At 45.9% G+C, this 24,762-nt stretch overlaps 1 protein-coding gene and 1 long non-coding RNA gene across 11 annotated transcripts in view; one reads left to right on the top strand and one right to left on the bottom strand.

Annotated features, from left to right (window-relative positions):
• The window catches only part of LOC309662588, a 190,714-nt gene extending 173,522 nt beyond the window's left edge, over positions 1–17,192 (bottom strand). For 7 of the 10 annotated variants that reach the window (XR_014264771.1, XR_014264772.1, XR_014264773.1 and 4 more), the window contains exons 1-2: positions 17,063–17,177; positions 1,644–1,732 (exon numbers count right to left, since the gene is read on the bottom strand). This is a non-coding gene — a long non-coding RNA (uncharacterized lncRNA). Of the gene's footprint in view, positions 1–1,643; positions 1,733–2,888; positions 3,013–17,062 lie in introns of all 10 variants that reach the window. The other 3 variants (XR_014264778.1, XR_014264770.1, XR_014264779.1) reach the window with 3 other exon arrangements.
• A 3,527-nt stretch (positions 17,193–20,719) lies between these two features.
• DLX2 (distal-less homeobox 2) lies at positions 20,720–24,326 on the top strand. Its single transcript, XM_082465491.1, has 3 exons — positions 20,720–21,580; positions 22,075–22,259; positions 22,770–24,326. Exons 1-3 carry the CDS (start codon positions 21,178–21,180, stop codon positions 23,175–23,177), a joined length of 996 nt encoding a protein of 331 aa, XP_082321617.1. The 5' UTR covers positions 20,720–21,177; the 3' UTR covers positions 23,178–24,326.
• Positions 24,327–24,762: the final 436 nt, after the last annotated feature.

The following is a 24,762-nucleotide window of genomic DNA, read 5'->3' as shown; positions in this document are numbered from 1 at the left end:
CAGATATTAACTGTGTGTTTGTCCTAATCAGCACAAAATTGAACAGCATATTGAAACAATATAAAACGAATTACTTCTGCTCCTGCCCCAAACAATGACTCTGGTGGACTCTGGCTCTTTTCGTTGGTCCAACCACCCATCCACGCTTGAGCAAACTCTTTTTCTGTCCCCTCTACTTGATTCAAAGCAGGCTGAAACCGGAAACCATTTTGGAGCTCATGGAGAGACTCTGCCCTTCTCTGGTCTCAGACCTTCTCCATCTCCTGCACACATCTCCTCCTTTTCAGAACCAAGCTCTGCCACTAGCTGCCTCCAGGTGATGAAGGTCACGGTCACAAATACAGGGCAATACACCGTCAGGTGCAATGGCACCAGGACCTAAGTGTATGGACCTGATGCACCACCTAGGCAAGGAGGTCTTCTCCAGGAAACCCCATCCTCCCCAGCCCACTGTCCAAGCTTTGCTGCTGTCAGAGCAGCCATAGGGGAAGCTTGGTGTCATCTCCACTGTCCTGGGCACTCAAGACTACTTTCAAGACTTCTCTTGGGTTTTCCCAACTATGGCAGCAGGACAGTCATTATGGGGAAGAGACCTGGGAGATGGACGATAACAGCAGTTATATCTCCCCTTCAGCCAGCCTTTGGCACTGGCTCTACTGCCACCATCACTCTCAAGCTATGTTCAAATAACTTAGAACCTTCCTTCCCCCTTCTTAGCCTCTTGCAGGGCTACAGGCTCCCTGGTCTAGTAGGAGAGGCAAGAGTATATATGTGTGTCCATACTGATGCTCATGGATTAGGGGTAGGGAAGGCTGCCTTTGCCCCCATCCCCGGCTTCCGTCTCTCACCCCTTGACGAAAGTTTGCAGCAAATGTGCTGGCCCAAGTTATATTCCACAGCCAACCCTAACCCCAACTTTTCTAATGTTTGTCCCCAATGCTATGTTTCATTCATTCATTCATGTTTAGCTTCATTCCAGTCCCCAGCCCCGACCAGTGCCCACCCCTAATGCCCAGCCCAGAAATCCAAGCCCTGGTATCACACTAATAATAAATCATTGTAGCTAATGCTTGTAAGCTAACACATGCGCACACACGCACACACACACACACACACACACACACACACACACACACTCAGTCTTTATAGCAATCCTCTGAAGTAGGTACTATTATTATCCCCCTTTTACAGATGACAAAACTGAGGCTCCAGGGGATTAGGTGACTTTCCCAAGGTCACATAGCTTGTAAACAGCAAAGCTGAGATTTGAACCCAGGATCTGCAATCCTAACCTCTGAGCTCATGCCAACACTGAAAGTTTTACTCTCTGTCCCCAATCCAACCTCAGTCCCACCCTCAGGCTCTCCAGATCTGATGGCAGTCGGCGCTCCTTAATAATGCAGCTGAGACCCACAGCCTGCCATCCAAAGTCAGGAGGCAGAGTCTGCCCACCTTGCCCCATCAAGTGCTCTCCTGACACACTCTTTCCCTTCCTACAGACAACAACAGAGCCCAAGTCAGTGAGAGGTCAGTGCTGAACCAGGCCACGGCGGTCAGCTCATGGAAGTCCTAGGGAGCTTCCCAGCTGCTGATTAAAATGAGCTTCGGACTCCCAGGATGCGGCCATGGCACCTCAGGCCTACCTTCCAGGGCTGTGGAGGATGTTGCTGCATCAAAAGCATTCCTGTGTCTGGAAACGGCTGTGAAATCTGTGGGCAGCGGAAGAAGGCAGCTGTGGGAAGAACAGAAGGCCTGAGGGTGAGAGAGTCGACAGGAAAGAGGCCTGGGCAGGGGCCTTCACTTCCCCTGCAAGAAACAGCAGTGGAACCCACACACTGCCATTCTAGCGGAACCCTGGGCATTGACTTCTCTGAGCTGTGTGCCAGCAACTCCAGGCTGCTGTTCTGCAACTTTCTGGACCAAACTGTGCTCTCCCACTTTATGTGACTTTCCCAGCAAACATGCCTAGTTTTATTCTCAAATTGACTCATCTCTCAGCTCCATCTGCCCCTATTCCCCCATCCCCACACTTCTAGCACGTCTTAAAGGCATTCATCACTGTGGATTATTATTAATAATCAGATGTACAATTTGTTCAGAATTTACAGGCTAACTCATTTAGTTCTTACATTCATAAGTCATTTAGTGCTTTGAGACAGGCATTATGCCCATTTTACAGATGGGGAAACTAAATCCTAAACTCAATTGCCTCAGGTCAAGCAACTGACATAACACTTTAACAGGGTCAGTATAAGACAATAATTACACATTCCTTTTATTGAGATCAAGATAATGCCTTTTACTGAGATCAAGATAACTTTGCTTTAGCAAATGCTAAGCAGGCAAAACAAAAATGACCCACTGGTTTCTCTGGCCTTTGAGTCACCAGTTTAAGATCCTTGAGTTACCTAACTCAAATCAGCCTGCCTGTGCGGAACCATGCTCCTAACACCTAGGCTCTATTATTCCCTTTCTTACTAGTCAGTCCACCAGTCCTAAAAAGAGTTGTGTGAGAAAGGAAGCAAAGAACCAGTGTTGAAGAATCCCCAGTGCAGCTTAGAGGGGAATTCCCACCAACCTATACTGCAATACAAATAACTAAGATACAAGACAGAACCTTGTAATCCTAAATTTGTGCACAGTGCAGGGAAAGAACTCTATCTAATTCTTTAAATCCCAATATAGAACATTTCCAAAGAGAAGCAAAACTTGCTTTAAAAGTAAGGGGAAAAAAAGCAAAAGATGCCATCAGAGTCATTTTGTGTCTATTTCATTATCTTGTTAAGACAATGCTTTCCAGCCACAACCAATGGACAGGTCGAGGGGGTAGGGGGAATACGACAGCAAAGAACAAGTATGAAACATGATCTAGGGAAGTGGGTTCTAACCTGAGACCGTGGAATCTTTAGTGGCCTTCAGGGGCTCCCGGTACATCTTGGAAGCTCCTTCAAAAATTTGTGTATATGTGTGTTTTTCAGGAAAGAGGGTTCATGGCTATCGTCAAGAGGCCCACTATTGGGGGGAAAAAAACAAACCACTAAGAACCACTAACTTACAGTAAAACTAAATCTCTTCTATAACCCAGCAGTATTTTCTAAAACCCAACTGCCCCTCCCTCCTGAAAATAGTGACCTCTCCCCGCAGTGGCACCTTAGAGGAGCTGGGGGGTGCCAGGAACTCAGTGACACCAGGCTTGGCAGCCCATCTTACGAGCCCTTCCTATCATTCCTGTGCCCCTGCCTAGTCTCCTCCACAATGGAAGGCCAAGTATGATCCCACAGCACCCTAATTAAGCCAAACTGGGAACATTCAAAAGAGCTAAAAGGGATAGAGCATGGAGAATAAACACCCAGCCCCCAAGAGAACACAGCTCAAGTAGCCTGCAGAATCGCTCAGGGAAGCCTGGAAGGCTGGAATCAGTCAGGGAAGCAGATGAGGTTTCTGAAGGTTTGCGAGGAAGAGCATATTACATGGGCTGGGCTTGCAGGTGTAACAAGCAGAGATCAGAGGCAGAAACAGATTAAAGCAACAGAGATGCTAGGAAGGAACAGATGGTCTGGTCCAGGGCCAGGGAGGAAATGAAAGGCAAGATGAAGGCCATATCATTAAGCATCACTGAGAGATGAAGCTTGAACTTTTGTATGGAAGATGTCAGAGACTGGGCAGATTTCAATGGGGAAAGAGAGTACGTGACTATGTTCTACAGAGGAAACGACTGAGAAGTGTGGTTTAAATGAATAGAAAACAGAAGAAAGATATGACTGAAGAGAAGAGAAATTGACCAGCACATGGAGTGTCAGGTATTAGTTTTGAGGGGACATGGTAGATGAATGGACAAGTCAGCAAGGGGCATATAAGACAAGATGCAGGTATGGATAAATGGGGTGACTTAGGTCAAAGGAAATGAAGGGATCCTCCCCTCCATTTCCCCACCACAGACCTCCGCGGGCTACAGGCCTCCCACCATATGCTTACAGCCTGCCTGCACAGAGGTCTGCCCTTGGCTCTAGTAACTATTAACATAGAATTATTGTTAGGTACCTGTGATGGTTTCAACGTCCATCTCTGCCCATACCTCAATGGAGCAACCTTTTTCCCAACTGAGTAGCAAGGATTAAAGAAAAATAAAAATTATAGCACAAGAAAGTCAGAAAATGACCAATAGTCTCCTACTCAGTTCTAGAACAAGTCCCATACCCTGAACCTGAATGATCTGCATTCTTTTCCTTGACTTGTTGTTATTGCAGGAAATGGTGAAATTCTCAACATCCTAATAACCATCAGTAAATGACTGGTTAAATAGATTAGGGTTTATCTGTACTCTGGAATACTACGCAGCTACTTTAAAGAATGAACTGCATCCAGATGTACTAACATAGAAAAATGTCCGAGATTCCTTGCTGGGCAAAAAAAAAAAACAAGCTGGAGATCATATATATAATGTGATCCCACTCAGTTAAAAAAAAACAAAAAAATTATACAAATAAATATATATTGTATAATTGTGCTTGATATTCATCCATTCATTCAGGAAATATTTATTGAGCATCTTCTGTGTATCAGGCACTACACAAAAATCTCTGCCCATACAGAACTTACATTCCAGTGGGGAAGATGCATAATAAACAAGAGAAATAAACAAAAGGTATAGGTACCATGTACAAAGTGCTAAGGATAAAAAGACATCAGAGAAGGGGGACAGAAGTGTGGGGTGGTTGCGATTTTTGACACCACTATCTAGTCTAGACCTCTAGGAGGTGTATTTGAGTAAAGAATGGAGGGAAGTGAGGGAGGAAGTCAGGCTGCTGTCCTGAGGAAGAGCCAGGGAAATAGTAGAAGCAAAGGCTCTGAGGCAGGAGCCTGCCTGGAGGGTTAGAGCCGGTGGGGGAGAAGGGACCGAGCAAGCAGGAGTAACAGGGCCTTGTAGACATTGTGAGAACACTGCTTTTACCCTAAGTGAGACGGATACACCTACAAAGAAAAGCATCTTAGAAAAAAATGTTAATTAGCAGTTAATTGAGAAATGGGATTAGGAATAGGTGTGGAAAAATCTTTTTACTTTTCACATTATATACTTTTATACAGGTTTTAAATTTTTATTGAGTTTCTATACCTTTTATTATTAATTTTTAAACTAGTTCAAACTCAAGATTTCTATTTTTTAATGGTAAAAATCAGCATTCCAATAAATACATAAATTCAATTAATTTGCTGCTTTTGTAGTGGTCTGTGTTTCCTTAGATTCCGTGTTTGTCTATTTGGCATCCATTCATCACAGAGCCAATTATGTTAACTATATTTTCTTATTTTCTGTATTCTTGATACTCTGGGGCCCTTACAGACCCAGAGAGAGACTGCCCCTCCCAGAGTTTGCTAATTCCTAAATGTAATAACAACTTGCCAAAGAACACACCTTTCATGTGCAAACCAATCAATCTCCCAGTCTATACTCCCAACTATCTTTTTATCTAACTCTCACACAACCGAGCCCCAATGTTTCCCCCACCCTAAATGAAACCCAGAGCCAGGTACCGGGCAACTAGAGACAGCCCCTATGTCCCAAGGCCCAATGCAGTTATTCAAGCCAGCCAATTCTAAACTGTTCATTCTGCCCTACCTTGCCTTTCCCCAGTAAAGGCTCTGGTCCAATGTTTCCTGCCCCCCGCCCCTTCTGCCTCCTGACCATCCTTTCCCCTGGGGTCCTGTGTGATGTGGTGTAAAATCTTCATTCAACAGCACTGACGAATGGATAAACAAAAAGGTCCTATTGTATAGCACAGGGAACTATATTCAGTATCCTGTGATAAACCATAATGGAAAAGAAATGAAAACGAATGTGTATGTGTGTGTATATATATATATATATATATATATATACACATATATATGTATATTATCTGTATAACCGAGTCACTTTGCTGTACAGCAGTAATTAACACAACATTGTAATTCAACTATACGTCAATAAAAATTAGAAAAAAAGAACAGCACTGACATCTCCAAGCCGTCACTCAATCAAACCTCTATAAATTAAATCCTGGGAATAATTTTAGAATAGGTAGCTATGTGTCTTTAAAAATTCCAAGGATTTCCAGGTAGAGAGGAAGAGGGATCATTTTGTTTTGTTTTTCATTTTAACTGTTGAATTAACTTTCCCCAGCTCATTCAGACTTCAGCCTATGTCCTTGAGAATCAGGAAAAGACCACCGAAAACCATGAAGTGACAAAACTACAAATGTGACTTAGCTGAGCAAACTGTGCCCTAGTTAAAAACAAAAACACAAAATCACATCTTCCTCCTGCCACTCTCAACAATTGCTATAGGTAAGGAGGCCTTAGAAGGAGAAAGTTAAAGGGTGAAGGTGGTATTAAATGTGAGGAATTCTGTAGGGGAAGCCAGGATGGGGGGTTTCCGCTAGACCTGAAGGGGGTGGATCACAGAAGAGCACCTGCTTCAGCCCTCAAACTATTCTGGAACAGGGATTGAGATGCCTAATTAAAGGTGTCAGAGTGGAGTTTTTATATAAAAGAAAGATTTGAAGCAGAAGTCATTAGAAACCTAAGAGAATATAAAAGTTGAACCAAATGTAAGTCAGAGAAGGCGTGTGAATGGGTCTTTAGAAGTGTTTGTTCACTGTGGTCAGCCTTTGAAAGAGAGCCATAAAATGCAAATTATAGGTCTGCATTAGGGCAGGGGCCTGCAAACTTCTGGAAATGGCCAGATAATAAATATTCGCAAGCTCTACTGTATTTGTCATATCATCCCAACTCTGCCATTATAGCACAAAGCAGCCATAGACTACATAAATGAATGAGCATGACTGTGTCCAATGAAACTTTACTGATGGGCACTGAAATTTGGATTTTACATAATTTTCACATGTCACAAGATAGTATTCATCTTTTGATTCTTTTTCAACCATTTGAAAGTGTAAAAACCATTCTTAGTTTCCAGGCTGTAGTTTACTGACACTTTTCCTTAGGGAATGAAGTTTAGAAGGCTGTAAAGATCTTAGGAGAAAAAAAATGCTGGGCTTTCTTTCTTTTTCTGAGGATACCTCTTGGTGTGGGAAATCTTGCAAAACTCCTTAACAAGGAACTCCTACACCTTGTTACTCTTCCATTCTGAGTCTGTCTCAGCGTATTCAATCCTCGCTCTCCCTCTGACTCACCAAATAGGGTCCTAATCGATTACCCTTTTCTCATGTTGCTGTGGGTTCCTCTGTGTATTAGGCCAATGTTACATCCCTGAGCTAAAGGAAACATCAGGATGGACTTACTTATGAGCCATAGTAGCATTTGGATTTGGGACCCAGAAAAGACCTTAAAATAACCTGCTCCAACTCCTATATTTTATAGCTAAAGCAACAGAGGCTCAGTGAGGGTAAATGGCTTGCCCAAGGTCACCCAGCTCTCTGGAAACAGGCCTGGGACTAGAACCCATGTTTCCAGCTTCTTCCACATTTGTACATTTCTGCTCCACTACTTCATTTGCACTCTCAGGAAAAAATTATGGAGCTTGCTATGGAATTGAGGGGTGGGTAGTGTGTGGAGAAGTTGTAAACACTTTGTTAAAAGAACATAGAACATAATTAAACTGCCATTACCACATCTATAGAATATTTTTGTATTGCCAGTCCTAAACTTGGGGCAAGGAGAAAGAAATGGTGGAGATCTGGGAGAGAGGGGAAGCTGAGAAGTATTTGCAAGGGATGCTCAAATACACACCTTCCCTAAGCATTGTCTACATACTACTAATGATAATAATGTCTTCCACACATCAATATTCTACAGCAATTCTCAGAGTGTGGTCCAGGAACCCACGGGGGTCCCTAGACACTTTCAGAGGCTCCATGAGGTCAAAATTGTTTTCATAATAAAACTAACACTTTATTTGCCCTTTTCACTGCCAATCTCTCAAAAATATACAGCAAAATTTCCAGAGGCAACTCCGTGTGTAATATTGTAACAGACAGAATGCCAAAGTAGATATAAGAATCCAACTGGCTTCTATCAAGCAAGACATTAAAGAGATTTATGAAGATGTAAAACAATATCACTCTTCTTGCTAATTTTTTTTGTTTTAGAAAACAGTCATTTTTCTCACAAATGTATTATTTGTTAACATCTAACAGGTTTATTATTTTTAAAAATGAATTAACAAATATTTTAATTGTTCAGTTTTAATTTCTAATACAACAGATATCAATAAACAAACAAGAGACTTTTATTATGGCTCCTCAATAGTAAAGGAGTCCTGACCACAAAGTTTGAGAACTCACTGATTTACAATTTTTCAACTGTTTTGCCCATGTACGAAAAAAACAAATTAATTTGAAAGTGTTACTGAATTTTTAGTAGCCTTTTATCAATATGCATTTTCTTAAAAGATACTAAAATTACAACTACTATTATATGGTTTAAAACGGCCTTTATCACCACAGAAATAAAATTTGCATCTCCACAGGAATAAAATTATAAATATCTAAGATAGAAAAACTCTACTGGACAAACGACGCAGTTTAATCAACAACTCAATGGCAAGAAAAGAAAGAGGGCAAAGAAAATAGGAAATAAGAGACTTAGAAGACCTAGAAACCAAATGCAATGTGTCTACCTTATAAGACCCTGATTCTAACAAACCAACCATAACAAAGCACTCATGAGACAACTGGGGAAATTTGGATCCTGAGAAGATATTTGATGATATTAAAGAATTGTTACTTTTATTTAAGTGTAATAATGGTATTGTGGTTGTGTTTTTTTAAACAATCCTTACCTTTTAGGGATACAGGCTAAAGTATTTATGGATAAAATCATTTAATATGTTGGACTTCCTTCCAAATAATCCAGTGGGAAGGGGAGTAAGAGAGATGTAAGCAAGATTGGCCATAAAATGATAATTATCAAAGCTTGGAGGTGGATACATGAGATACCATTCTTTATACGTTTGTGTATGTTTAGAAAAGTCCACAATAAAAAAAACATTTAATAGGTTGTCATGCTAAAAAAAAAAGTGATAAACCACTTCCCTAACTCATTCTTGATTTAGCCATTTGCAAATCAACAAGTCATATAATTTTCAGGAGGGAACTTAAACAAGGCCCTCCCTCGTAACCAGAACATCAGATGGTAAGAGAATACACTTAGAGCAAAAAGCATATCACAGGAGGGATTACAACTCTGCAGAAAGCAGCTATTTAAAAAAGCTGCCCTGGGGCTTCCCTGGTGGCACAGTGGTTGAGAATCTGCCTGCCAATGCAGGGGACACGGGTTCGAGCCCTGGTCTGGGAAGATCCCCCATGCCGCGGAGCGACTAAGCCCGTGAGCCACAATTGCTGAGCTTGCGCGTCTGGAGCCTGTGCTCCGCAACGGGAGAGGCCACGATAGTGAGAGGCCTGCGCACCGCGATGAAGAGTGGCCCCCACTTGCCGCAACTAGAGAAAGCTCTCACACAGAAACGAAGACCCAACACAGCCATAAATAAATAAATAAATAATTTTTTTTAAAAAAAGAAAAAAAAAGAAAAAGCTGCCCTCAAAGGGGACTCTTGCTTTGGGTGGAATACCAGACCTGTGAAAAGAACCCTTAGATCTATCTTGTCCTACCTACTCCAAGACGCCCACCTGGGTAGCTACCAGTGTCTTACCAATCTACAAGTATACTAGTCTCCCTTGGAGGGCCAACATGTTATCAGGGGTATCCAGAAGTGCCTGGAACAGGAACGATCATGAAAGTGGACCACTTTACTTGAACCTGAGCTCACCTATACTGATCTCATAGACTGTTTTTTTTGTTTTTGTTTTTTTTCATAGACCATTTTTAATGACAAAATTTAACAGATGCATATTGAAGAATGACTTATTTTACCATTTATTTTTCTATACTGACCACATTTTAAAAAAAACTATATTGCACAAATGCCCACCACAACAACTTTGAAAAGTAGTTTGGAATTATTTATTAAAGTATAAGATACACATATCCTATGACCCCTCTATTCCATTCCTTGGTACATATCCAACAAAAATGCATATATATTTGTACCAGGAGACAAGCACAAGAAATTCTTAATGACAATGAAGTCAACCCCATGTCCATCAATAATAGAATGGATAAATTATTATATACATAATCATAATGGAATATGATACAGCAGTAAACATGAGCAAACAACAGCTACACCTACAACAGGGATGAATCTTATAAAGTTGAGCAAAAAAGACATATACCAAAGAAAACCTTCTGTAGTGTTAAAGAAAAAATAATAATTTCATCTCTTGGTAAAGACTGAGTACTGAGTAGAAAAAAAGTACTGCCAAACTGAGGAACTTAATCCAGCACAGAGTCTAGGCTCTGGAAGATGAAACTGGAGGGACAAGAAATGGGGCGGGTCATTTAAAGCCAAAAAGACCAAGACTTTTCTTGGACTGATATTAGGAAAACAAAGCCTCATAGTGAGGTTGATTAGCTATGGGAATCGTGTTACCCAGCCAGGTTCACACAGATGTGGGCAGGCTAGGTAGCCAAGTTGGTGTTTCTTAGTATTAGTCAATCTAGGTATAGAGTTCAAAAATAGGCAAAACTTTAAAAAGCAAGGAAGTGGTTACCATAAAAGTCAGGATAATGGTTACCTGGGGTGTAGGGGAAGGTTGAGAAAGAGGTGATCTGGATGGGACGCATGAGAAGCAGTTCTGGGGATAACAGCAATGTTCTATTTTTTGATCTGGGTGGTGCTTTTGTGTTTTTTTCTAATTACAGTTATTTTGTAATTATTCATCATACTTTGTGTTTTATGCACCTTTTCTCTGTGTGTTATCTTTCACAATTAATAAAGGTTTAGAATAAACAAATCAGCCTCATTTTATATAACTATAGTAGTCCCTCTGAAATTGTTAAACTTTTAATAAGTGTATTAATACACTTTGACTTTTGGATGAAGGTATCAGTACAAAATGGAAGCCATCTATTTCTGACTTGGCAAATTCTCATATGTTAAGTTCTCATGACTGTTGACTTAAATACAGATGAGCTGTAGAATAAAGTTAACAAACTATTCCAAAATATGACATTCGGGTTCTAAAGAATTCCAAGAGCATTCTAAGAATGATTTGGAAAGTATTGTATTGTAACTTATACCATAATTTAATTTGAACCTTCTCCATTTTACTAAGCCTTATACCAATTGAGCTAACATTTCCAGGCCATGAAAAGTAATTTGAAAGAATTCCCACATTCTCAGAACACTAGAAAACCAGTGCTCTGGAGATCACACTCTACAAGTTGGCTCAAGCAAATTTCAATATGCAAATACATGCTTTTAAATTAAGCTTCATTAAAATGCACTTACCGGTTTAAGTGGAGGCTGATTTTGTAACCACATTTGGAATTTAGATTCTTACTACTTTAAAACAAATGCTATGTAAACATGAAAATTAGATAAGCAAATGATTCTTTGCCCTCCTTCTACAACACTTTTCACTTGAAACAACTGATGTACTTTAAAACACAAATCTTCAAAATACCTCAATAAGGAAACGGAGTCCCTAGCTTTGGAAATACACTTTAACCAAGTCAAAAGCAGACTGCCCTGATGTCATGAAGACCACTGGAACAGGGAAATCTTAGAAAGGTCATCTGTAGCTCATCCCAGAAGCCCTTTCCAGGCCCAAACAGGCCCTTTGCATTCTCCTGTCCTTGCCTGCCAACTGCAGGAGGCTGACCTGCATTCCCAGAGCTGGCCTCCATTCCTCCGAGCCTTTGAGGTCCTCTCTCCCCAAGTCTGGCTGCAAAAGGACCCATGATCTCCTTCACACTCCCTTCATTACTTTGTTTTTTTGAGGAAAGGGAAGAGTGTGATAAAAAGACAGAACACAGAGACCTATAGCACTCATCCACCATGTAATGCAGCCCACACCCCTCCAAAACCTGAGGGGGAAGTGTCATTAGACCCTCATTTTACAGAGAAGAAAACCAAAGCCCAAAGAACTTGTGGAATCTGAGGTCACACAGCTAACAGAGTAGAGCCCCACCAAACCACTGCTTAGGGCAACTGACTTCCCTGCCTCTCTGCAGACTTGGTATCCTAGACCCCACTCCACTCAGTGGTTCAGAGTTAGGGCTTAAGGTCAGATAATCCTCATTGGCATCCCAGGTCCATCACTTACAAGGTGTGTGATCTCAGATGGATTACTTAGCCTCTCTGGCTTCAGTTATCCAAGTCAAAGCTCAGTGAATGGTGGCCATTATTATCATTTCTTTCACACATGCTAAGCTCTAGTGTAAACCTCTGTTCTCAGACTTTCTTTTCACTAAGGGTCACCTGAGGGAACTTGTTAAAAGCAGATTTCTCCTGCTCTTCCCTGGGAACCTCTGAGCCAGATCTAGGAAGCACCATTTTAATTTTTTAACAAGAGTCCTAGAGATTCTAATACAGAGAGCCAAGTTTTGGCAAATACCAATCAAGTACTTCTACCTTCTCTTTTTACTCCTTTGAAATAAAAGAGCTCACCAGATCTACACACACATTTGTTTCCCTCAGGAAAGCTCTAGTTCTAAGAACTTGAGGTCTTTCTTCTGAAACAGATCCCATTACATATCTGTCTTCTAGCTGGTGGCTTTCATACATTTTTTTACCATAACCACAATAACAAATACATTTTACATAGCAACTAAGAACACATATGTGTTTATATATACATATATAAATAATTTTTTCACAAAATAAGGTGCTCACTATGCACATTGCTATTTTCATTCCTTTTTTATCATTTAATGATAGGCACAACTTTCCAATTTTATTTCACAACCAATAATGAGTTGCAATCAATAAAGACCAACACTAAAATGACCCAGATGTTGGAATTAGCATGCAAGGAATTTAAAGGAACTATTATAAATATGTTCAAAGATATAAAAGAAAATGTGCACATAATGAATGAACGAATAGAGAACCTAAGCAAAAAATAAAAACTAAAAAAGAACCAAATGGAAATCCTAGAATTGAAAAAATATGTATATGAAAATAAAACTGCACTTACTGGACAGATTGAGATGGTAGAAGAAAGTCAGAACTAGAAATTATTCAGTTTGAAAAACACAAAGGAAAAAAAATGGAAGAGTCCCAGAGACCTATAGGACAATATCAAGCAATCTAACATACATATAACTTGAACCCCAAAATTATCAAGGAGGAAGAAGCCCTCCAAAATGTCAAGAAATAGTGGCCAAACAGTCTCTTAACTTGGTGAAAGATATAAATTTACAAATTCAAGAAGCCCAGCAAAACCCAAGCAGAAGAAATGAAAAACACACCTATGTATATCACAGTTAAACTGCTGAAAATCAAAGATAAAGAGAAGAATATTTAAAGCAGCCAGAGAAAAACAGCTCATTACTACAATGATACCTTTATTATCCAACTTCTCATCTGAAACAATGAAGGCCATAAGACAGTGATGCAACATCTTTAAAGCATTTAAAGAATAAAAAACTTTCAACTCAAAATTCTACCTCCAGTGAAAATATCCTTCAACAATGAAAGCAGGGACTTCCCTGGTGGCACAGTGGTTAAGAATCTGCCTGCCAATGCAGGGGACACAGGTTTGAGCCCTCGTCCAGGAAGGTCCCACAAGCTGCGGAGCAACTAAGCCCATGTACCACAACTACTGAGCCTGCACTCTAGAGCCCGCGAGCCACAACTACTGAGCCAGCATGCCACAACTACTGAAGCCCATGCGCCTAGAGCCCATGCTCCACAACAAGAGAAGCCACTGCAATAAGAAATCTGCGCACTGCAATGAAGAGTACCCCCGCTCACCACAACTGGAAAAGGCCTGCATGCAGCAACAAACACCCAATGCAGCCAAAAATTAATTAATTAATTTTTAAAAAACAATAAAAGCAAAATAAAGATGTTTTCAGATAAATGACAACTAAAAGAATTCATCACCAACAGAAGTACACTATAAGAAATGCTAAAGGAAGAAATTCAGGCTGAAAAGAAATGATACCAGATGGAAATTCAGATCTTCAGGGAGAAATAAAGATGACCAGAAGTAGTAAGAATGTAGATAAATATAAAAGACAATCTTTCTTCTCTTAATATATTTAAATACATATGACTATATAAACCAAATTATAATATTGTGGTATTTTTAGCATACTTATATTAATACATATGACAACCGTAGCATAAACTGGAGTCAACAAACTTTTTCTGTAAGGGGCCAGATGGGAAATATTTTAGACTCTGTAAGCTATTGACATATGGTCTCTGTTGCAACTACTCAACTCTGCCATCATAACATAAAAGCATCCACAGACAATACAAAAATAAATGGGTATAGTTGTGTTGCAATAAAACAAAAGCAGGTACAGGGCAAGATTTGGCCCAAGTGTCACGGTTTGTCGACCTCTGGCATAAAGAATTGGGGGTAAGTGAAACTGTATGGTTGCAAAATTTTTATATTTTGCATTAAATGGAACCAAAACTCTAAGTAGACTCTAAAACTTTAAGGATGTATACTGTAATCACTAGAGCAACCATTCAAAACAAAAATGCAAAGAATAACTAAAAAATATAGAAAATAAAATGGAATTCTAAAAAAACCTAATTGACTTAAGAGAAAACAATGAGGAAGGAACAAAGAAACAACAAAAACAAAAACAAAAAAAACTCAGTAGAACCAATAGAAAACAAATAGTAAAATGGTAGACCCAAATCCAAATCTACCAATGATTTACAGTAAATGTAAATGGACCAAACATTCCAATTAAAAAGCAGAGATTATCAGACTCAGTACAAAAGTAAGACCCAACTACATGCTTTCAAGAGACACACTTGTGCCAATTATCAATATTTTGCCTCTCAGCCCCAAATTCATCTTTCTTTTCAGGCTCTGTAAAAATGGAGTTAGGAATCTAAATATTTTCCCTTTGCCACCTGCCACAATATTAAGCTTTGTCAGTGGTGACCACTGGAGATACACTGCAGGAAGAAAAGATTTTCTTTGCTGGCTTCAGGTGCTCTCTCACCAGACACCTACAACACTGTCAGCTTCTCTAGTGCCCAACTCCTAAGTGCACAATGGTCAGCAGCACCCAGCATCCAGCAGGTTCTCCAGAACCCCTTGGGCAGTCTCATAACAGAAACCACCTCTGTGTGAACAACTTTCCTCAGCATCCTAGACGGCAAGTTTCTGGCAAGTTCCAGAGGGTGGATTTCCAGCAAGATTTGTTGATGTGGCACCACATTGACTTCTCTGCCATACTGTGAGCTATGGCCCAACCCTCTCCAACAAGGTGGAGCTTTGCATCAGCTTTGGCAAGAGGGAGGTGGAGGGAGAGACCCTTCCTTGGGCACCCTATCCCAGCCTTAGAAATAGGGGTGCTACTTATATCTGCTCTTCTTATATTCTTGAGATTATTTTTTTTTTTTGCTTTTTACTAATCAATCCCTCATTATTCCAATCCCCTCTTTTACTTAATAATTCTTTATATTAAACTTTTCGGGTTCAAATTACTGTAGTTTCTGTCCCCCAGTTGGACTTTCACTAATATGACACTTTAAATACAGAGATATATAGGTTAAAAAAAAGATGTTTAAAAAAAAACCCTGCAAACAGTAAGCATAAAAAATCTGGATTAGCTATATAATTATTATATAAAGTAATCTTCAAGATGGAGTATTACCAGAGAAATAGTGAGGCATTTCACAATTATAAGAGATCTAATTAATTAGGAAGACATAAATGTGTATGTGCCTAATAACAAAGTTCAAGATAAAGAAAAAGTTGGCAGAATTAAAGGGAAAAACTAACACAATCATTATTGACTACGTTAATACCTTAGTTTGTACCTCTTAATCCTCTTCACCTACTTTGCCACTCCCTCCAGTAAGGTATTATTATTACCCGCACTCTACAGATGCAAAAACAACGAAGCACAGAAAAATTAAGTCCTTTTCCCAAAGTCACACAGTAAGAGCAGCGATTCAACCCAGAAAAGTCTGGCTCCCGAGCCCAGGAGTCAGCACGTCCATAGGAGGTGGCACAGCTCTTTATTTAGTGTGTGATGAGGAAGGGGCAGGGGTGGAGAGAAAGGAATCCGTGTACCCAAAACGGTACTGAGTTTCAAACGGTTCCTTCCAAGTTCTTTTCCCGTTTGGTACTGTGGGGCGGGTTTCTTCAACCACTGAATAGACAATAAAGTGAAATGGACCTGACTAGAGTCTAAGACCTATAAGGCACAAGGCGAAATTGGCTCTGAAAGTTCCAGAAGTATGCTATAACTGACAACCCAGCACCATGAGCCTCAGGGGGTGACCATCAAGTTTGGGCGTCCGCACAGGGGTTCACCTCCACCCCTCTTACGGGAGGAGTTACCCTTCAACCTGACAGGCAGCAGTCAACCGTGGCTGGGCACGCAGAGGGCAGGAGGTTCCAGAAGGAACGCAGCTCTTCCCGCCCGCCCCGCAGGCACCTGAGCTCGCCCGACGCAAACGTTCCCTGTGGCGTCCGCCCATGCGGTGCCTAGGGCAAAGGGGCGGAGATTGTTTTTTTTCAGGTTCAAGAATAAACCTTGTTGAGAGCCATTTGTTTGCACACCTCTTATCACCCCACGTGGGTGCAGCTGAAAGTGCAAAGTGAAGGTCCCAGTGTACGGAGCTGGGGGTGGGGGCGCGGGGGCGTAACTTACTCCATCAGCGTTCCTGGCCCGCCTGATCCGACACTGAGCTCTGAAGCTTTTAGCCGCGGAGAGAGAACGCGTCCCTCTCGCTCACTGAAACTTGTCTGCCTTGCCGAGTCTGCGGCCTCGGGAGCCCCAGCTGGACACTGAGGGCCCCGCGCAGCGCCTCAGAACCCGGGGGACCCTTCGCCCCAGTCTGGGCGCCCTGTCGGGTCAGGAAACCCCGCTTTCGCTCTCTTTGCTTCAACCACTGAAGAGGCAGTAAAGCGAAATGGGCCTGGATCTGGGTCAGGAAGACCTAGAAGGTAGTCGGGGAAATTGGTCTGAAAGTTCTAGAAGCATGTTGAACTGACCACCCAGCGCCATGACTCACCCGCGGAAGGTTCGGGGCTGTGAACGCTGAGCGTCGGCTCACTCTCGCCAAGCCCTTTTGGGTTTACTCACTCGAGCAGGGAGCGGAGGTGCGGCAACCAGCGGGGACAAAACACTTGCGCGGAGCTGCGGTTCGCGGGCGGAGCGGGAGGGGGCGCCCGCCTTCCCCGCACCGAACAGTGACCCTCGAGTCTGTTCCGGGATCATCCCGGGTCGCGAGTAGTGCCCGCGCAGGCTAGTCTCCCGGAGAAGCCTCTCCTTCCAGTCCGCTCCTGGGGCCGCAGGGCCCCTTCCTAAGCGGTCCCGCTGCCTCGGAGCCCCTGGCCCGGGAGAGGTGGGTGTGCCGCGGCGATCTCCCGTGACCCCCAGGCCTGAAACCGGACCCCGGCAGCAGCGGCCTTGCCTCTGTGGCCCGGACCTGCGTTCGAGTCCTGACGCTGCTGCGTGTCCTGAAGTTAAAAAAAAAAAAAAAATCAGTCTCTGTAAGCCTTGGTTTCCGCGATGTGGATAATTGTGAACCCACCACATAGGATGGTTCCCAGGGGTCAGTGCTTGTCAGAACTCCTGGACTTAAGGAAACGCTCAAGAAATAAAAGTTGGCCGTTACTACTGTATTAGTTGTCGCAATATATCTGCTTTTTCCACGAGACTGTAAGGTACTGGAGAACAGGAACTCCCAGCTCCTGGCACAGTACGTGGCATGGTAAGCGAGACTAGCTGGCTGGGACCCTCGACGGCACAGTGCAGAGTGGGAACAGGGGGCAGTCCAGCAGCAGCGCGTGTGACCCCGAGTGACGTAGGCGAGTGAGAATGAGCCTGTCCCGGCTGCGCACAAACGGCACTTCGGCGCCCACCCCGCGCCCCCTGCCGGCAGGGGTCATCCTCTCCCCCCATCCCCCATCCCGGCACCCTTCGGCGTCCGCTTTCTGTGTAATGGAGGACGCCCAGTGGTCAGGCAGAGGCTGTGCGCAGAGCCAGGGGAAGCCCTAAACGCCTGACCCAGGCCAGCGGTGGGGCAGAGGCCTGAAAGCAAGGCGCAGCAGACCTGTTCTCCAGAGCCGCTCTCTGTCTGCCAGAGGTCGGCAGCTGTTCGACCAAGGCTTACGGTAAGTACCCTGTGGTTTACACTATGGCAACAGAGAAAGGAGGGGTACCTAACTCAAAGGAAGTCTTTTCTGCCCTAGAGCCTCACTATTCATGTGTACAATGGGAACTATGATTCCGTCCTTCCTGCAAGGCTTGTCACGAGGCTCCCAAGGGAGGAGACAGATAAAGGGCCATGGCGACAACCTGGTGGGCATGGGATCCAAAACAGGAAGGTCTCAGCGACGGTGTTGGAACATAGAAGACCAGAGCAGTGACACTGAGCCCCCTTCCTTCCCCCATCCTTCTCTAGAAAACTGAAAGCAGAAAAGGGGAAGGAGGGTGCCCTGAGGTGGAGGAGGAATTTTGGCTGCAAGGAGGCATGTCTATTACCCCAAACTCGGTCTGAGCCCCCCCTAAACTCCTCTCAAATCACTATCGAGAGGCATCCCCTACTCTGAACTGTGGACAAGGGTGTCAATTCTCTACAGTACTGTCTCCCTGACTTTAGACCAAAGTGAGGAAATCGTTTGGATATTGTGATCTGATAATTTAGGCAAACCCAGATTCGTGCCCAGATTATCAGAATTAACATCTCAGGTCTTTACTTGATTCTCCAAATGCAATTGTAAATTCTGCCTCTCTCTCCCTCTCTCTCTTTGCTCATTGCCTCCGGTCTTTTCTCCCACATACACACAAGTCCCTTGTTTTGCAGTTAAAGGGGAACTGGGGTCTTATTTCCTTCCAGGAAGATGCTATTTTCCAGATCTAGCTGACCTGGGCTTCAGGCCATTCATGCAGGTTCTCACAGTTAATAAAATTAAACACATTTGCCACCATGAACAAGTCTGGAGTACATGCTTGGGGTGGGAACAAAGGAGCAGAGAGAAGGCAAGGCTATGGAAATTAGATCTTTTATATTTCATTTTCAATAGGAAAACAAGTTTTTACCTTAGGTCAAAACAGCTACCACTGTGGTGACAGAAAGATTTGTAACTTGGTGTCAAGACACCAAAAAGCAATCTTGATTACATATCAAGAGGTTAAGTTTGAGACTGGGGCCCACAAAGCAGCAGGCTGAGCGCGCAATGCGCTGACGAGGCAATGTGGCCTCTCCTCTGATGAGACCCACCTCCCAAAGCTTTCTAAACCAGCTCACCCTTCTCCATCTAGGGGCCTTCTGTAACCAAAAGGACAGCTGGAAACTAAATCCAGGCAGATTTGAAGGCGGATTACCTTCCTCACTATTCCGCAGAGAGTGAGCTATGTGGATGCTGGAGTTTTAATTACACACTTGCTTTTTCTGAGGAAGAAAACCAAAGATATTTTTCAAAGTATTGTTTTCCATTAGGCAGTTGTTGTAACAAGTTCTTTCAGCGACGTGTTATGTCCTTAGAACGGGGTGCTTCAGATGGCGCGCACTAGCACAATTTTGTGGCTTTTAATTACTATTTTGTTCTTTTGGGGGGTTTCAGAGGCTGGCGCCTCGGCATGATTAGACCGTCTACTGGGCCCACCGCAATCACGAACACCTCCACCAGGTGGCGCCACAAGGCAGGAACTGCGGACTCCGGTAAAGGCGAGTGTCCCTCAACTCCGGGCCACCGTTTCCAACCACCAGGAAACAGAGATATAGAGGAAGTCGCCACTTCAGATTTAAAAGAAGAAGAAATTGCAGTGATAGGGCCAAACATTGTCCTAAAATGAAAAATCTGTAAAATAGGGTTAAGTGCATGAGATAAAACTTTGTTTCTGTAAATTTAGCAAGATTCGTAGTATCGAGACAACACTCTCACCAAAGTATCATCCCATTTCCTTTTTCGTAAAAACATGGAATTTAAAGTTAGAACAAACTTTGAAGGCCATCTGGTCAGTCCAACCTAGAGAGGAAATCCCCGGGATCGTTTTTCGGTTGTCAATTAGCCATCAAATACACGTAATTACTCAGAGTCTCGGTGTGTCAGAAAAGTACAAGGGAAAATGCTTTCAAATATATCATTAGCAATACTACCTTTGTATTTATATAGCTTTTCTCTCAAGGAACAAGGAAAATAGTTTAAATATTATCGAATTAATTTTCCTAATATCCCTGTGGGTTGGTTAGGAAGCAGGTATTATTTTTATACGTGGTTTATGGATAATTTAAATCAATGGACTATGTCAAGTGCCTAGTGGCTGACAACAGTAAATGCCAGACCCTTCGAGGAAAAGCGGAGCTAGAACTGGCCGGGCTCTCAGCACCACTTTATTTTGATTAATGTTTGAAAGCTGACCTCGGACGTGAAAGTACGAATCACTGGAATTGGTCGACACTTGTACACAGAATGGGTTGGGAGACCCCATTTCTTCTTCCTCGGAGGCGAAATGACAGTCTCCGTCTTCACGCCTTCTGTCCTCCTGCCATCGGTCACCCTGATTCCCCGCCCCCCGCCTCCAGCCCCTCGCCTCGCAGCTCACATTCAGCAGCAGCCTGTCTGCACCCACGACCACAGCAGCCGCAGCGCCAGCCCTGTGATTCCCGCCCCCCCCCCAGCCCCCCCGCCCCGCGCCCGGCGTTCCTGAGCTCCAGAAGCCTTGTGGCTCGGCGCTTCTGATTGGCCGTTGCTAGGTGACGTCGCCTGAGCTCACGTGACGAGTGTTAAATGCCCACCCTGCGGGAGCCCGGCCCACAGACAATCGTAAAGCCGCTCGGGGCTGCTCACCTGCTCCCACCTCCTCCCGGAGCCCTGGCCAGGCCCCGCCACCCCTGCCCCCTCCACTGCCCGCCCCGAGCCCGAGCCCGCACTGGGCAAGGAGCCGAGCGGCCCGAGAGGCGGAGAGAGGATGCGGCAGGAGGCAGCTGTCCCGAGCAGTGCACGGTGATCGCCTCCCCCGGAGGAGGAGTTGCCTAGACCATTGCCGCATTTCTTGTTTTCCTCCCCCCTCCCCCACTGTAATTACATTGGCTGCTGTAGGGGACAGGGAGAGACGGAAGAGGCGCCTCGCAACCCCCCTCGCGCCCGCCACCCCTGCTCTTTCCCGTCCCGGGCCAGGATGACTGGAGTCTTTGACAGTCTGGTGGCTGATATGCACTCGACCCAGATCACGGCCTCCAGCACGTACCACCAGCAACAGCAGCCCCCGAGCGGCGGCGGCGCTGGCCCCGGCGGCAGCAACGGCAGCAGCCTCCACAAGCCTCAGGAGTCGCCCACACTCCCGGTGTCCACAGCTACAGACAGCAGCTACTACACCAACCAGCAACACCCGGCGGGCAGCGGCGGCGGCGGCGGCGCTGGGGGCTCGCCCTACGCGCACATGGGCTCCTACCAGTACCACGCCAGCGGCCTCAACAACGTCCCTTATTCAGCCAAGAGCGGCTACGACCTGGGCTACACCGCCGCCTACACCTCCTACGCGCCCTACGGGACCAGTTCGTCCCCGGCCAACAACGAACCTGGTAAGCATAACTTTCGCGTCAAGGCTGCCAAGTCGGTCTAGTTCCTGGGATGGGTGGGATAAAAATGTTTGGGACGGGGATCCATCTGGAGCCCTGGCCTTTCACACTGATTGCTTCCCGCTCGCCTCGCGCCCTTTACCCTCCTCAACTTTCAATTGGCGGAGGGTCACCGGGTACGTCCCTCGGGTACCCGGGTACTCGGCTGGTGGGACCAGGTGGCCTCGGCGGATGGCCTCACGACAACCTCATTTCCCTACCACCTGCTGCTCCTTTCTCCCCCGGTTTGCGCCTGTCTTCCCCTTCCCTGGAGGGGCCGACTCCCGGGTTCGTTGGCGGCGCGGGTCCGCGCGTTGCAAAGTTGTGCCTGAGCGCCGCGCAGCGTCTCCAAGAACCCGCCTCCCGGCTTAGGCCAAGTTCCACGCTGCTCTCCCGGCGGGCGGGGAACTCCTGGGCTCCCGCGGTTGCGCGGTTCTCACGATTCCATTTTATTGCAGAGAAAGAGGACCTCGAACCTGAAATCCGGATAGTAAACGGGAAGCCAAAGAAAGTCCGGAAACCCCGAACCATCTACTCCAGTTTCCAGCTGGCGGCTCTTCAGCGGCGTTTCCAAAAGACTCAGTACCTGGCACTGCCCGAGCGAGCTGAGCTGGCGGCGTCTCTGGGCCTCACCCAGACTCAGGTGAGGGCTCGCGGCCTGGGAGGCACGAGGAGGGCGCTGGCCTGGGATGGCCAGGAAGCAGGCAGGTTTAGGACTATGTTTTTTAAAGTATTTTTTATAGTACTTTTAAGGACTTCGAGGCCCGCGCCTTGGGCGGCCTAAACTTCCACGCCCGAAGCTGAAATCCCCCAGGGTGCCACCTCGTGTGAGAAAAGGATAGGACAGGGGTAGGCAGAAATCCGGTAGCAAGTTGTCCTTCCGCGTGCTACTGATTAAGCGGGTAAAACAAGTGGCCCTCCTGACTGCCTCCGCTGTCACTATCACCGAAGTGCACACACATCAGCTCTCTCGGGTTTTTTGAGAATACCTCCCATTGGAGCAGGAACCGACAGACCCTCTGAGGCCGCGGCACGTGATCGGCGTACCTGCCCAGGGTGTCCGCCTCTTACCAGCTGTCTTCCTAAGCTTCCTCCCCTCCCCTGCCCCAGGCCGAGGTTCCTCCATTAATGCTCAGGTCCCTTTTCCACAAAGGTCAAAATCTGGTTCCAGAACCGCCGATCCAAGTTCAAGAAAATGTGGAAGAGCGGTGAGATCCCTTCGGAGCAGCACCCGGGGGCCAGCGCCTCGCCACCTTGTGCTTCGCCGCCGGCCTCGGCGCCGACCTCCTGGGACTTCGGCGCGCCGCAGCGGATGGGGGGCGGCGGCGGCCCGGGCAGCGGCGGCAGCGGCGCGGGCAGCTCCGGCTCCAGCCCAAGCAGCGCCGCCTCGGCTTTCCTGGGAAACTACCCGTGGTACCACCAGGCCTCGGGCTCCGCTTCGCACCTGCAGGCCGCTGCGCCGCTGCTGCACCCGGCGCAGACCCCGCAGCCGCACCACCACCACCACCAGCACCACCACGGCGGCGGGGGCGCCCCGGTGAGCGCCGGGACGATTTTCTAACTCCCGGAGACTGCGCCAGAGACTGCGCCAGAGACTTGAGAGAGCAGAGACCAGTTATCCTTACTGCTTGTCCCCAGAGCCATAGGGTCCCTCCGGCTGGCCCGATGATGCCACCCGCCGCTCCCGGAGGTGGTGGCCCAGGATGGCCTACCCCAGGCCCTGCTACCCTCGCGGGGCCACCGCGCGGCCAGGGACTGGAAGGCGTCTTCTCCCACCACGGGCTCCTCTCGGAGAAACCCGGCGTCCGCGGGAGAAACCCTGCCACGGCCGCCTTTCCGACCTGAGCCCCGCCTCAGACTTGCCTCCCCTCCCCTCCCCTCCCCGCCCCACCCGGCGAGGCAGTCCGGCGCCTTTTTCGCCCCGGGCCGCGAGCAGAGTCCCGGAGAGGGACGCCTGCCCCGCCCGCGAGGCTGCCTGGGCCCTCTGAGGCTCCTTTCTCCTTGCCCGCCCCCAGGCTCAGCTCCTGTCCTCTGGGGTTATTGACCTCCTGGTCCTGCCGGCCTGCCCTCCCCACCCCCCGACCCCTTGACCCCGGCGGCCCGCCGCTTTTTTTCTGCCCTGCTGTTTCCAGCCGTTGGAGCCCTCGTCCCTCCCCCGCCTTAGCTCTCCTCGCAGGAACGCTCCCTCAGCTCTCTCCTCATCCTTCACCAGTGGAGTTTTTTTATTTTTATTTTTTTAAAAGTTTAGGTGCCTTTGCGGATGACCTCATTTTGATGTTGGGGGAAAAAATGATTTTTTTAATATGTGGACACTGCAAAAAAAATGTGTTTAAATTATCTTTTTTAAAACCTATTCAGGATTATTAGCCTGGACTTCGATATAGCGTTTGTAAATAAAGGTGTCTGTGCAGATTTTCCCACTGATTTATTTGTATAAAAATACTCATCTTTTCAGACTTTTTTGTAAATCCCCACTTGTGAAAACTGCGGTTTAGCAGTGACCTCAGCAACCCCTCCGTTTTATTTTTCCCTTCGAAAAATGTTCTCAGTTTAACTAAGCTACTGATTTGGATTTGTTTTATCTTATCCTAAAGTCTTTGTTCTTGAAATGAAAGGTATTTTGGGGTTATTTATTATGAAAACAACATGCTCTTAATGTTGATTTTACAATATGAAGAGATTATTTAAATAAATTATTGTTTTCATTGGATGTGTGCGCTTTTTCCTTGGTGTCACGACCTGGAAGCTCGAGCCGCTGCCCAGGCGGGGAACTAGGTCAGCCAAGAGTGACATTTACATCTATCGGAGGCTGCGAGTTGCGGAGAGGTGCGGCGAGGCGAGGACCCGCGCTCTCAGCGCAGGTCCGCAGCGAGAGTTCACGCTCTGCCCGCATCCGTGTCCCTGCGCGAGGTTCGCCAGCTCTCGTTGCGGTGAGTCACTCAGCGCCGGGTGGCTCCGGCCTCCGCCCGCCCGGCCCCTTCGGCGCCGGCGCCGCAGCCCCGCTCCTGGGAGGTCTCAGCCGCCCCCGCGCCCGAGGTGCTGGCAGGGCAGTACCTTCGAGCCGCCGCGGGGAACCTGCCGAAGCCGGGGTCTGACCCATAGTTTGGACCCTCCCCACTGCTTGCCCTGCAGCCTTTCTGGGACTG

Source organism: Balaenoptera physalus, assembly GCF_965194825.1.
Source record: "Balaenoptera physalus genome assembly, chromosome: 6".
NCBI lineage: Eukaryota > Metazoa > Chordata > Mammalia > Artiodactyla > Balaenopteridae > Balaenoptera > Balaenoptera physalus.
This window is presented reverse-complemented; position numbering and strand designations above follow the sequence as displayed.

What these genes read in the sequence shown, in the direction of transcription:
- DLX2 (XM_082465491.1), top strand. Translation starts at nt 21,178, where the DNA reads ATGACTGGAGTCTTTGACAGTCTGGTGGCTGATATGCACTCGACCCAG. An exon ending in CCCGGCCAACAACGAACCTG is followed by an intron (nt 21,581 to 22,074) that starts GTAAGCATAACT and finishes ATTTTATTGCAG; the next exon opens with AGAAAGAGGACCTCGAACCT. An exon ending in TGGGCCTCACCCAGACTCAG is followed by an intron (nt 22,260 to 22,769) that starts GTGAGGGCTCGC and finishes TTTTCCACAAAG; the next exon opens with GTCAAAATCTGGTTCCAGAA.